General features: G+C 36.5%; 1 protein-coding gene across 1 annotated transcript; it reads left to right on the top strand.

Moving 5' to 3' along the window:
- Positions 1-60: 60 nt before the first annotated feature.
- LOC110734827 (protein FAR1-RELATED SEQUENCE 6-like) lies at positions 61-4,028 on the top strand. Its single transcript, XM_021914973.1, has 5 exons — positions 61-1,424; positions 2,441-2,858; positions 2,912-3,643; positions 3,750-3,821; positions 3,906-4,028. The coding sequence occupies exons 1-5, from the start codon at positions 61-63 to the stop codon at positions 4,026-4,028; spliced, it is 2,709 nt and encodes a 902-aa protein (XP_021770665.1).
- Positions 4,029-14,608: the final 10,580 nt, after the last annotated feature.

The raw sequence follows: 14,608 nt of genomic DNA, 5'->3' as shown, positions 1-14,608 counted from the left end.
AGGATTCGGTTTTGTTTCTGGTTGTCTATGTGTTAGAATTGTAAATCCTACAAAGTAGCCATGGAGAACTGCAATGATTCGCCCCCCGTAGTTTGTGGGTACAATGCTAGTGTTTTGCAAGATAAGGGGAGCGGTGTTAGGTGCAGAGAGGAGCCTTGTCTGGAAGATGATGCAAATCGGGTTAGGGATGTCGGAGATGACATTCTACCTTATGTAGAAGGGGATATCCCTCCATCTACGCTATTTGTATCACCAAGACCAAATGATGTAGCCCATAGGTCCCCCATCAAAACAGTGGATACGGTTGAAACCACTGTGGCCAGTAATCATATTAGTGTAGTCACATATGTCGAGCCTCCTGCTGTTGGAATGGTGTTTAAAAAATGGCAAGATATGGAAGCTTATTACAAAGAATATGCAGAACAAGTAGGATTTGGGGTTTGTAGACCGCAAGGCATTTACTCTAAGGGTCCGAATAGGGATCGTATAGGCACAACTTGGAGGTGTGAGTGTTGGGGGGGACCACACATGAGGGCTGAGAGGGAGGCAAAGAAGAGGGCAAAATCAATGGATGTGTCAGGGTCTGGTGGAGTTGTTGATGGAGTAGTATGTGAGGATGAACTTGCAGGTCGAAAAAGGAGGTCAAAAAAGTGTGGATGTCAAGCAAAGATCTATGGTAGTGTTGATAGGGATGGTGCGTGGACAATAAAGAAAGTCGAGTTGAAACACACCCACTTAACTTCACCAGGTAAGGCAAAGCTAGTTAAAGAGTACCGGATGAAGAAGTACACATCCAATGTTAGGAGGAAGCTGTTCAATTATTTCGAGGAGGGTGTTCCTGTGTCCCAAATTCATGGTTGTATGGTTACTGACAGTGGTGGACCAGAGAATATTTCATTTACCGTGAAAGACCTTCAACATGAGGTGTACAAGGAACGTAGGTTACAGATGGTGGGGGGTGATTCAACCGCGATGATGACTTATTTTGAAAACATGCAAGCCGGTAATAAGAATTTCTATCATTCACAGAGGTTAGATAGTGAAGGACGACTGAAAGATGTATTGTGGGTTGATGCAAGGAGTCGTGCTGCGTACGAAGAGTTTGGAGATGTCGTGTGCTTTGATGCTACGTATCTGACAAATGAGTATGATTTACCATTTGTGAATTTTGTTGGTGTTAACCACCACGGACAATCTATTTTGTTGGGTTGTGCTTTGGTTTCCCACGAGGATTGCGATACGTATCGTTGGATATTTAATAAGTGGTTAGAGTGCATGAATGATCGTGCACCGCTAGCAATACTAACAGATCAAGCGGCTGCAATGCGGAAGCCACTAGAGGAAATAATGCCATCAACAAGGCATCGTTGGTGCATTTGGCACATAATGAAAAAAATTCCCGAGAAGCTTGGTAAATGTAAAAGGTATGTGTGTTAGGGGTGTTTATACCTAAAATATGTTAGGAAAATCTGCTTTATATTTAATAAAAATCCTGCTGTTTATTTTTTTTAAAAAAAAACAACTGCTGTAATTTAAAAAAAAAAAAACCTGTTGTAATTAAAAAAAAACATGTTGTAATTTAAAAAAAAAACCTGCTGTAATTAAAAAAAAAATGCTATTGCTATTGCTAATTGCATCTTACAAGATCATCACTGGCTTCCTGGCTGGTTATACTTTTCAGTTTCATTAGGGACCATTTAGGCAGGTATTTGGGATGTATATTTGCAAATTTCACTGTCCTCAGTCTGGTCTTTGAAATTGCTTTCCCAGCCATGCCTATGTAACATTATTGGGTGGCCTTTCATCATGCTTTCTTTATGCCCTTGATTGTAGTTTTACTTTTGATGACTTGCACCCACTTGGGTTGCTTACTCCATTCAGAGTCCAATACTTAGGTTTCATTTGGGTACATGCTACAGACTGATTTTAGGCTTTTAAGATCAGAATATGTGCTTGTTTGGTTTGAGGCTTAGAGCATGATTACGTGTCATACTAGCACAAATCAACTTACATTTTTTAATCACCTTTTAAATCTCTATTCTGTGTGCCAAAGGATTGTTCAATGTACATGGTGTATGCTACTCATTTTTCCCCAGTCGTCAACTCATTACGGAGTACTTTTTTTCCCTGCTTTCCTTGTTGATTTTGTTTGCCAATTTGTGCTTTGACTAACTACTAGTCACCCTTACCGTTGTGTTTGTATTGGTTACATCCAGATCACGTGTATTGCGTAGCTAACTTATGGTGCTATTTTCATTTAGGTTTGTGTTTATTTTGCCTCTACATGTTTGTCGAGAGCTCACTGCCGCTTAGTAATTAAAAAAAAAAAACCTGTTGTAATTAAAAAAAAAGCCTGCTGCAATTTAAAAAAAAAAAAAAGTTGTTCTCATTTTTTTAGGTATATTCACTGACTGAAGTGTGTATATGATATGAATTTTAGGTATAAGGAGGTCAAGAGTGAGCTGAAGGGAACTGTATATGAAAGCTTTACTGTTGAAGAGTTTGAAAGCCGGTGGGTAGTGTTTGTCAAGGAGTATGCGATGCAGGATAATGATTGGTTGAACGGCCTTTTCAAGGAACGACATATGTGGGTGCCCGCTTTTATGAAGGAATATTTTTGGGCAGGAATGAAGACAACACAAAGAGTGGAGAGTATCAACAGCTTTTTCGATGGGTTTGTTAACCGTCACACAAAATTGTTCGAATTCCCGCAGAAGTACTCTAGAGCAATGACAAAGCAGGTTCAGGATGAGATCGACGCAGATGCAAAATGCTCAAAGTACCTCAGAAGACTAGTCACTGGTTTTAATGTGGAGAAGGTTTTTCAAAAGTTGTACACTGACACAAAGTTTCAAGAGGTACAAACAGAATGTTGTAGGATGATGTATTGCTATCCTCAGGATGAAATAAGAGTGAGAACGAAATTCAATACGTTCTTGAGGATCGTGTGTGGATAGTCCCTGAAGGATCCAGCAAGGAGGTATTAACTGAACGACGCCGATTCTATTGTGCAACATTCAACACGGACACTAAGGAGATATTATGTGATTGTCGTAAATTTGAAACGCATGGTATCATGTGTAAGCACATAATAAGGATCCTTGATCTTAATTTTGTGAAAGAAATTCCAAACAAGTACGTTGTTAACAGATGGCGTAAAGATATACTACAAAAGCACACTAGGGTCAAGGTGTCCTATCATGATCCAAGTAAGTCAATTGAAGTTATCCGCTACAATAGGCTTATGAACGCGTTTGAAGGGATATGTGATAAGGCGGATATGGTTAATGATGAGACGGTGGATATGGTGTTAGCAGCGCTTACTAGATTAAAGTCCGAAGTTACTAAGTGTACGAAGAGGAAGCTAGAGCAAACCGTAGCTATGAGCTACCTCGGAGAAGGTGCTGCTACGGTTATTCCAAGCTCAGAAGATAGAGCGACTACATCATCAGTTCAAAAGCCACACGCCGATCAAGAAATTGCAGATGAAGCTCTTGGTGAACCCCCTTCCGGTCCAGGTTTTGACAATATTGGCATAGTATTGAAAGACCCCGTTCCCAAGAAGAGAGGTCGTGGGAGGCCGGTCACGGGACGACATAAGACACTAGCTGAAATTGGTTACAAAAAACCTCCAAAAAAGAAGGTAAATCCATAAAAAAAATTGTTATTATACCTTTTTCCTGAAAGGTAAGTATATCAAAACAAGTTAGTGTTAACTATCGTTTAATCATGCATCCATTTTTTGACAGGCTAAGAAAGTGCCACCAAATTCGAAACTTCAAGCAGATGACCCTCCTACTATTGGCACAGGAAAAATTCACGTATGTAATGTAGTTTATTATTCGATTATGTGTGGGATTGTTGTTTTGTGTAAAATACGACTAAAGTCATAGATGTGTGAACAGGTTCGTGGAGAGCTGGCCGACGATGTACGACATAGTTACTTGGATTTCATTCCCGAAGATGATGATAGTTTCCCAATTAATTGTGATTCCGATGGATCTTCTAGTGTGTCAGCAACCTTCTAGAATGTTAGGGTTCCCTGTGTTGGTGTATTTGTAACAATTGTAGTTTAACTAGCTTTAATAAACGTTTGCCCATTATGTCTTTGGTTTTGTATCACTCTAAAGACATTATTAGTATTGAAATTAAGCTTTTGCTCCAGCCTACTTTGGTAATTAAAGAGCTTAATCTTATGGATAATCTACTTCGGTGAAAACATGGTCCAACATAAGCTAGGCCCCGATACAGAAAGTCTTATACAATACAAATATATAATACAGTTGGATGAAACGTATTATGGTAGGATTCATGATACATTTGTGTTAATATTGCAACAACTAATGTACATAGGGCCCAATACCTTCGAGCCCAATACCTTATTATGGTTGGATTCATGATACATATGTGTTAAAATTGCAACAACTAAATATACAAAGGGCCCAATACCTGCCACTATGACAATATATAAATGGATAGGATCAAACTGATTTTGTTGGATTCATGATACATTTGTGTGACAAGTGCAACAACTACTCTAGAATATTGGCCCATTACCTTCGGTTTTTTAGCTATACGATAGAATTGGAGCAAAACAGATTCTGATTTCATGAAAAAGTTGTGTTAAACTTGCAACAACATATGTTACTGGCACAACATACATTTTATAGGGAAATATTTATTAATGTTTTAATAGTGTGTTAATATTAATGATTTAATATTGTAAAAATTAATACTGGATTCCTTTTAAAAATTAAAGTTTTATTGTTTAGGGCTTAGGGTTTACGGTGTTGGGGTTAGGTTTCAGTGTTTATGGTTTAGGTTTCAATGTTCAGTGTTTAGGGTTTAGGGTCTAGGGTTTAGGGTTTATACTCGTAACACCAATATATATTAATGTGTTAATATCGAAAAAACAAATCTTGGAATCCTTAAAAGAAATTAATTTGCAACACAAATTTGTGGTATTATTCCAACACATAATTGTGAATCGATTACGGTTTAGGGTTTAGAAAGTAGGGTTTAATATAAATTATCTTAATATTAACACAAAATAATAAAATGGTCTTTGTGATTACCCACTCATACATAATTACATTTCATAATATTTCATGTTAACACAAAAATGTCTACATTGTCATCAAGATAGAAAGAACTTGTTTCTCCCCGAGACCCCAAGATTTACGGGAAAATACAAGCCAAAATTATCATAATGTAACGTTGAACCCAACCATTAATCAAAGTAGCACTTGTTAAACTTACAATGTACTTAAGTCATAACAAAGCCTACATTACAAAATAACTACCCAGTTTTGTTTTTTAAAAAAAGGCTACACTGTTATTCCTTCACAATAAGCTGCATTCTTGGCATAATCCACAAACTGTACTTTGTATACCTGTGTGAAGCAAATATACAAAAAACAACAGTGACGTAGTTAAGGACAAATCTCTGCAAACACCCTACTAAGCTGCAATTATGTAATCACGTTAGGTTTTAGGGCACTCAAGCCATCAAAGGGTTTTACGTCATTAATGAATACAACACTAACCCACAAGGTTACCTCAACAACATCAGCGTTAAGCATAATGTTGGTTAGTGAAATTCTATGGAGTCCCTTCATCAGGTGGATTTTAATAAAGTACTCAACACATTACAATAGGGGTCTCAATTCAAATCAGGAAACCAGATAATATCCGAAGGACTACTATAACACTAATGGAACACAGTAAGGGACAGAGAAGCCAATGATAAGCAACAACACAGCATCCTCATCATTCATCAACTAAAATTCCGTTGGCCAAATTAAAATGTCTAAATTATTCATATAAATGATCCATCCATTGAGTAAGGGAGTCACTACCAATTTGTCAACAACAATCAGTATGGTAGGATATAAAATCCAACAGACCACCATATTCCAACAAACATTCAGATTAGAAAACACACCACAACATACTTGTAGCCATAACAGTCAAAAACAACAATATTTTTCGACGTCTCACAACACCATAGCACAACCACGGGCCATGAATACGAAAATCAAATGAGTTTTTTCACTACAAGCCAACAAGTGCACAAACCACAATCCTTCCCAACATATACAAAAATCCGGAACGAGCCAATACAATTTAAAACAACCCAACATATCACAGTACTGAACTCAACATACCCAACATTTAAGACAACAACCCATCAGATCACTAACAATAGATATCACCATATACAAATCAGATGAACTAAAGATAAACCCAAATACAATCATACAGAATGGATTTAAAAAAAAATTGCAAAAATTAGGGTTAGGAATCGTTACGGTTCTGCCGTCAATTGGAGGGTAGAACCCTACGGTTCTTCCGCCTCACATAGTACTGCAACGGAGGTCCCTGCTCCTTTTTCGCTTCCACTGGAGGTCCCTTCGTACTAGGGGCGGTTATGGGGGTTGACAACTCCGTCTTAGATCCCGTTTTTATGGGGGGAACGGAACTACCCTCATCACCATCAGCCTTATTCAAACGGCCCCCCCTCTCCTTGAACCTTTCAAGCACGTCTCCTAGAGCCTCATATATGGTGTCCGAACAGGTTTGGCCAGCATCGTAAAATTGTTGAGGAGAGGGCGATCCGGTTCCGACGGACACAATAAGGGACTTAATCAAATTCTGCTCCCGGGGATCGTTGGTGGCAAGGTAAGCATCGACAAGTGGATCAAGTAAACCCATTTTGTAGGTGGGGATTGCTAAGCTCAGATCTAGGGAACAAGGTTGGAGAACAATTTCGAAGAAGAGGAGAGAGGACGGGGAGTGTGAGCGACGAGGGGTGAGAGGGAAACGAAAGGGGAATGTTGGAATGTGGGAACAGGGGATAGAGGCAAACGTACGGATTTTTTATACATAATTTCAGGTGTTTTTTATTATGTATGCTAATTACCGAATCCTAATTATTATTATTATAATCATTATTAGACTTTATCATTAAAGAAATCAATTAAAGCTTGTAAAAAAAATTTTTTGAATTGGTGGGGGGCTATATTTATAGTATAAAATATATCAAGATGATACCCTTCGATATGGGAAAAATAAATAAAAGAGGATAGAAGAGAGTAAATAAATAGTGGGAAATGAGGCGGATGAAAGAGAGTATGTGGTGTCAAAATAGCGTAAGGAGAGGGAATGTTTAACAAGACAAAACCATCCTCACCAATATTTATGCTCAAGGAGTTATCCTCCTCCTTACTTCATCCATGTGGGCCCTGGGATGGATGCATATTCCCTAAATCACTAAGTGTATAATAGGTAATTAAGTACCTAACTACTACAATGTTTGCCTTTACATATGCGTAGGACATATCAACAAATCCGCTTTCATGGGCATTTTGGGTGGGCAAAAAATGCTCATGTGTTTTGTAATGATGATATTAACAAATGCAGAGCAGTTCTACAAATGCATAATTAGTAAGATACTAAGAGACATAAATTAGTGACATCATACTAAAAGACACACCACCATTGACATGGTGTGTAATTAATTTTGTTATATTTTCTTATAAAATTCAATTTAATGGAAACAAATCTTATACAAAAATTATTTCATAATCATATACAATATAATTACTTGGTTTAAATAAAAGATTTTCCACATGTTTAACACAAATGTATATATAGCTATTAAAAAATTATTAACATTTTATATCTAAGATATCTTTTGTACTCAGTTATTATAATCTAAATTTTATATCTTTTGTAATTATCTAACATATGTACAATGTTTATAAAAAAATTAATTAAAGCCGTAGTTTATTAATGAGTAAGGAAAATTACCAAGCAGGAGCTAACATAATTCGATATAAAATAATAAAATAGACATGCACCTTGTTAATTTTTGTCTATTGTCACGAATACGATAAATACTCTATATTTTGAACTCTAACAATAAAAACGGGAATTCCTCATACTTAAAAACTTACGTAATTTACACAAATTTATACACAGTACTGCTTCTCATTTATTTGGAATAATATTGGTAAAATATAACTGACATTAATAAATAAATAAGAGGTGGGTAAGAGTGTCAAAGTAATGGTTGGATATTGAAAAAGCAAGAGAGAGAAGGGTGGTCTTAAGCAAGCATTTTTTTTTTTTACTCACCATAGGAAGTGGTCTTTAGCCACTGTCTAAGTAGTAAGTTGTACGTAACTGTCTAGTTTACCCCTGCGATGAACAAATAATCTTTATCCGTGGGATTAATTTTAATTACTCGGTTGTTTATTTTAAACTGTCTTATTCCAAATTTAGAGTGATTTCAACAACACAATTGAACTAATATATAGAGAAGGTCGATACCACTAAACACACAAAACGTACATATTCCATTAACCAGGTAACATACAGCAAGATCCAGTCACATACGACATTTAAAAAAAAAAAAAGGCTAAACGTTACATAGGATGCCCAACGGAAAACGTGAAATGTTTCAACACAAACACAATGTAAACAACCACTAGTACTTAATGTTCTTAATCTATCACGACTTAATAACTTGAACAGCTTCAGTCTAAGCTGCTACCACTACCAACCATCTTGTTCTTCCTCCCCCTTCACATAACTTGGTTCATCAACCTCGTCCTACACGGTTAACATACCATATTAACGTTAAATTAAAATATGTTGCAACAATAACTGAACATTTAAAAAAAATAAAACCAAAAAACCTTATATATAAATACCTTGAATCCTCCCAATACGACCTAAAACACGAAGCTCATGACTTGGGTTCTCTGAAACTAGCACTTCTGCTTGAACCCTAGAAGCATCCCACATTATGATAGTCCCCCCACCGAGAGATTTTGCCTCCTCCAGCTTCCACTTCATATTAGTTTGGAGATGCTTCATCATCTGCTCACATGTAATCTTCCCAACCCGAGCTTCAATGATAATAACAACCATTGGTTTGTGCGTTTTAACGGCCCAGTTGAAGTCGTCCATAAACGATGGTCGTGTAATGCGTCTAGCATTCCACAGAATTATGCTTGTTCCCCTCTCAATAAGTGGCTTACCAGGTGTATTTTCTAGAGTAACCCGGATGACATGATAGCGGCTTAATGGGTTGCTGTCCAAAACTTCGGCACGAAATACCATGAACGACACATTCGTCACATCAGACCGAACATGCAAAATTTGGAATGCATCTGTTAGGCAACCAACTTCCGTGGTGTACGGAGGCGAAGTAAGGGGGTAAATAGGACCCTTACGAGGTATAACTGGCTTCGGGTCTATTTTATCAACCAATAGCTTCGGGATGAGTTTCGTCACCCCTTCATACTCGATAGGTCCATTTTCTAAATGAGGGATTACTTCTTGTACAGCTGGAAGGACAACTACATCCCTGGTGTTCGGCAAATGAGCTGGAACGACCTTCCCAGACCCATCCATCATCATGAGCGTGTCCATCTTGGCGGGCAAGATTTTATCAGGATTTGCAATTACAGTTCGCAGATCCATTAAATCAGCCTCGTCAAGTGAAATGTGACCAGTTTCACTGTAAAAATAAACAAAGTTGTTAAAATTCATCTCAGGGTCTGATTTTTGGTCTCGTGCCCAAAAATATGCGGTTCCTATAATGAGTTGAAGATAGTAGCCTACAGGAAATGGTGGTAAACTACCCATTTAAACGGAGAGGAAAGGTAAAATAGTATATTGGAAAACAAAAACAACAATATCAAAAGATGGAAGATGGAAAATGGAAGATTGTTTTGTGGAGAAGGGATATAGACGTCCTCCACTTATATAGGCAATATAGGTGTATGGTTTTGGAACCCCTAGTAATAAATGTAAGTAGTTGCAATTAAATTTGTGACCTTTTCTTCACCAACCTCAGTAACATATCGACGCTAATCGTTTTAAATACATTTATTTACTATTTCATACTACACAATACACATATTTCATAACTGGTGAAAAAAATTGTGTTGTTGAAAACTTTAAAAAAAAATTGTAAAAAACCACACGCTATGTAAACGTATTCAAACATAATTAGTGTACACTTTCTCATTATGATAATTTCAAATGTGTTATATTACATCATATACACCAATTAGAAATTTTCGGCATTTAACGTAACAATAAGTAAATAAATTAAAATCCAAAGTTTTAATAGCGTCTCAACTTAATCATATTGATATGGCTTAACATACCTTGAATTTATTTCGTAACATGTTTCCAAAACAAACTACTCACACCAATTTAATAAAACTTCAAACTTGTATCCTTGTACGAAGACGTGTTATTTGGTTATGGTGTCAAACGCGTACTTGCTACCAATTTAGTTGATGTGTTGCATTACTGGATTGGTTAGTAGAGGACCATCATGGCATTTGGCTCTCTATATGGTGCATTACGTATCATCAAAACGTTATATAATATATCTGCTCCGATAATGCATGGGTAATAAAAAATGAAAGTACTTAAGTGAACAATTATGTGTGCATGGAAACTAGGTATGTACAAAGTAGCATGTAACAAACATCAAATTCACAGTTGATGTATTTATGAATTACCCATAACAACGATTCTGTTTCAATTTGGACAATTCTAATTTTGTCGTTACATATTGGCTAACATATGCTAGCCCATACTATTAATTTTTAAGTTTTATTTGCGCCGATTACCCTTCCAACATGTGTCACTTTTTTTGTTTTAGTCTTCCTGGTAAAAAATGATGGGCATGAGTAGGTTTTTAAAAGCTATTAAAACCAGCTATTTTACATTTAGTTAGTTAAATCGAAACGCCAATTCATTTGAATTGTTAGTATAACTTTTTAGTTAAAACATACCTACTTATTTGGGAACCTAATAGTAATTAAGAGTGCGACATCCACGTTCTTAGATTGATTGACGACTATGGTGCGAGGAATAAATAACGCTGACGGAGAAATAAATTATTAATAAAGACACCAGTTTATAGTCTTTAGGTTTAAATCGTAATCACTTAAGTCCCGTAATAGCCTAGCTGACTATATGTATGTGACTACTCTAGATTTATTTCATATATATGAGACTTTATTGTAAAATTTGTTGAAAGACATCTTCTGCTCACATAATGTATTGCAAACAATTTAAACTGACATCGTTAGTGTCAAAAGCTTTCATATTAATATAATAACGATAGTACAACTACTACCGTTCACATTAATAACAGTACTAGATGTTAATCCGACTTCCAATCAAACACCTCTAAACATGCCTTCTAATTAAACATTACAAACATTACAACACATAGATCCAACCTACAACTGATACACCACTTTCATACACACGGAACCTACCACTTGCGTTTACCAACATTGCCAGGTCGTACGTTTGTTTCTGTTTACATTCTTCTTCTCCGGCAGCTGGACCTTCTCAATCGGCACCTCGTTCAGGTTAGTGCCTTCCCCACCTGCCCCCTTATAACAGGTCGACCGGGTATGACGCAGTTTTTCCATAACCCAAATGTTTTGCCTCCATCGAGCATTACCCAACACGTTACGCTTCTTCTTGTAATTACCCTTTTTCTTGGTAACGGTATTATAAGTTGCAAAAAACCGCCACTTCTACATTGTTGTCTCTGGAGAACCTGGTGAAAAATTCAAGTCCCCAATAGTAACAACCTTTTCGGGTGAAGCTAACTTGATTTCGGGAGACGGATTGAATAATTTGACAGGACGACTGACCACCAACTTGTTCTTGGGGGAATGGTGAAAATGATTCTTTTGGGGTGGCATATGGGGTTTCAACTACTGCATCGTCCAATTGCGGGAATAAATCAAAATCCAAAGCATCAACTCGCATCACCTGTAGTTGATCTCTAAGCATTTGGTCCAAATCCATTGAAGAAGGATTTGAACCCCACATTGGTCCAAATCGGCATTGTGGAAGCAATTCGTCGAACTTGTTTAAATCAGTCGGGATGTACAATCGATCTTCTGGTTCTTTTTTGTAGGATTTCCTACGATTATCATCGCTGTCGTACATTAATGACAGAAGAGTAAAAGGCTGAGTTGACTTTGGGGGGCTTGAGTTTAAGGACATTGTTTGATAATTGAAATGATATTTGATTTTTAAGTGTTTTTGGTTGTTTATTGTTGTTAGGGATAAGAATTTCGAAAGCAATGGAAATCTAGAATATGGTTGTTTAAGACAAATGAACAAAGGACACCGTATGGTTATTTGACATTGGACGCTTCTATTTGAAGAGTTGGTTAGATGAGTTATAATTTTATAGGGATATAGTTGGGTGGAGTTAGGGTTTTTATTTAAAATCATTATTTAAAAAATTTCAGCTTCATGCAAGGAATAAGTGTATTCGGTGTCCCATCTATTGCAACTTGCTAGTACTCAACATAAATTTCAAATTTAAAAACTAGTTTTTTACATATGTTTGTTTAATGATTACCATACACTTGTCCCACATAAATAGTAGCTACCACATTTTTGAAAGCACATAAATGTAATGTTTTCCAGAAATTTTTTTTTATCAATCTCAACCCAATTGCGGTACGCATAACTTATATTGTACCATAGAAGGTCGAGTTACGCAAGGCACGTGGTATTTGATTTAGTTAACTTGTTTGAATGTAAGCATTTAAGGTTCAACTATTGTTTTTCAATCTGAAAGAATATAGTTCACCTACCCATTAGACTATGGAATCCGTTATCATGTATTATGTTCCAAACTTCAAACCAAAAAAGCATATGCCTGACAATTGAGTTGGATTAAGTATTTTCATGGAATAAATGGTTGAGAAGGCGTTTGACAAGTTGAATAATCTAATACTTAAATATCGGTACCCACTACTTAATAAACAAACACAAATTTTTTAGCATAGTTATTAAAAGGTGTACAAGATAACCCGAACAAGGGTTCACATAAAACACAGCCCACGAAACGGAATTTCCCTACAACATAGCTAATAGACTTTTTTAAGGCATTAAGTGACCCAAAAGCAAATAGTAAAACCCCCATCAAAAACTACAAACATACCACTAACAGAGTTATCAAATACCCCTCAAAAACTTCATACACCGTACTTTAGATGTAAGCGAATGCATACACTGTGGCCCCATTTCTGATACGCGCCTGAACAGTAGTTTGGAAAGTGTAAAGGGTTGCCCGTTGATGAAACATTATATGCCGGTGTGGAGGGACTTTCAGTTGGGTTCCCCAATAGGTGAATACACCGTACAAAAGCTCGTGTAGTGGCCACGATATATCAAGTTTCCTCGGTTCATCGGACATTTCCTGTATAGTGAACTGCTTGTATTGTGTGTCCACGTTCTTAGTCGGATCCTAAAAAAAACTAAAATCCATTGGAAAAAAAAAACATGCATACTCAATGTTACCTTTACAACAATTGCGTTAAATATAGTTAAGGGTCCGTTTGCTTTCTAATAAACAATTGTTTTAGAGCACACAAACTCAAATTATTGTCCCTTTTTTTTAATAATGTAAGGCAACTAAATTGGTGGGTCTTTTTTTGCGATTTTGAACGACCTGAACTCACTAAAAATGTGGTTTGAAACATGTCTTGCACGCCCATGACCAAACCCAAAAATATAGTACATGAGTACATCACATCTCCTCTTCAATTTATTTAATGTAGGTAGTATTTCACTAGGAATAGGTATATTCTTTGAATAAAAATTAAAATATTTTTCATACATTGAAATACGTTATCTTACATCTACACACCAAAATACATTAGGACGTGTGGATCAATCAACAATTTAAAGGCTTTGATTTCACTATTAATAAGAGGATTATTGAAGACTTTTATACCCGCTAACACACCCAAAGTTATTGTAAACTAACAACCTAATTCACAAGTGGTAGCCACATAATTTGATCATAAAATTACTGATACATTTTAACACTACTTTGAACAAAATTTATTATCAAATGAGCTAAAACCAACAACGGCGTACTTTATAGTATTCATTTTTCAATAAATAACAACATACTTTTTCATGCCCGAAATCCCACTTGTATTGAAGTGAAAATTTTGATTCATTGTTTTCCAAATGTTAAAATTTACTTAAACGATATTTGAAATTTATCAGGGCATTCAAACTTAATTATGCAAGTAGTCCCATTGCCAAAAAATGTGGCTTATTAGTGGTACATTCTGAGAGTAAGTAATTATAATAACTGTAAACACGAAACAATACACGTGGTAAAAATAAGATTAAAAATATTGGGACATAAATAAACTTATTTCAAACATTAACGTACCATTGGACTGACGATCAGAACGTCCCCATTTTGGATCATTGCCGTAAACGGCGTCATATGATGACCAACCACTACATTGCACTTGCTCAAGGACCACACCGTAATCATTTAAATTAAGAGACCGAACCCTAACGGTGAACATGTGGATAGGATAATAGTGCACGGGGTTGGTGTGAACTTGTGGATGGGACGTTTGACCGTGGATTGGAAGGAAGTTGTAGAACACAGTTCCCGGATTCACATTTACAGCCATTGTTTGGTTTGGGTTATCATTAACAGGCACGGTGGGAGGATCGGACGACGGAATTGGTGCAAGAACAGGTGCATTTTCACCCTCTGACGAGTTTT

The sequence above is a fragment of the Chenopodium quinoa genome, unplaced genomic scaffold (assembly GCF_001683475.1).
Source record: "Chenopodium quinoa cultivar QQ74 unplaced genomic scaffold, ASM168347v1, whole genome shotgun sequence".
Taxonomy (NCBI): Eukaryota; Viridiplantae; Streptophyta; class Magnoliopsida; order Caryophyllales; family Amaranthaceae; genus Chenopodium; species Chenopodium quinoa.
This window is presented reverse-complemented; position numbering and strand designations above follow the sequence as displayed.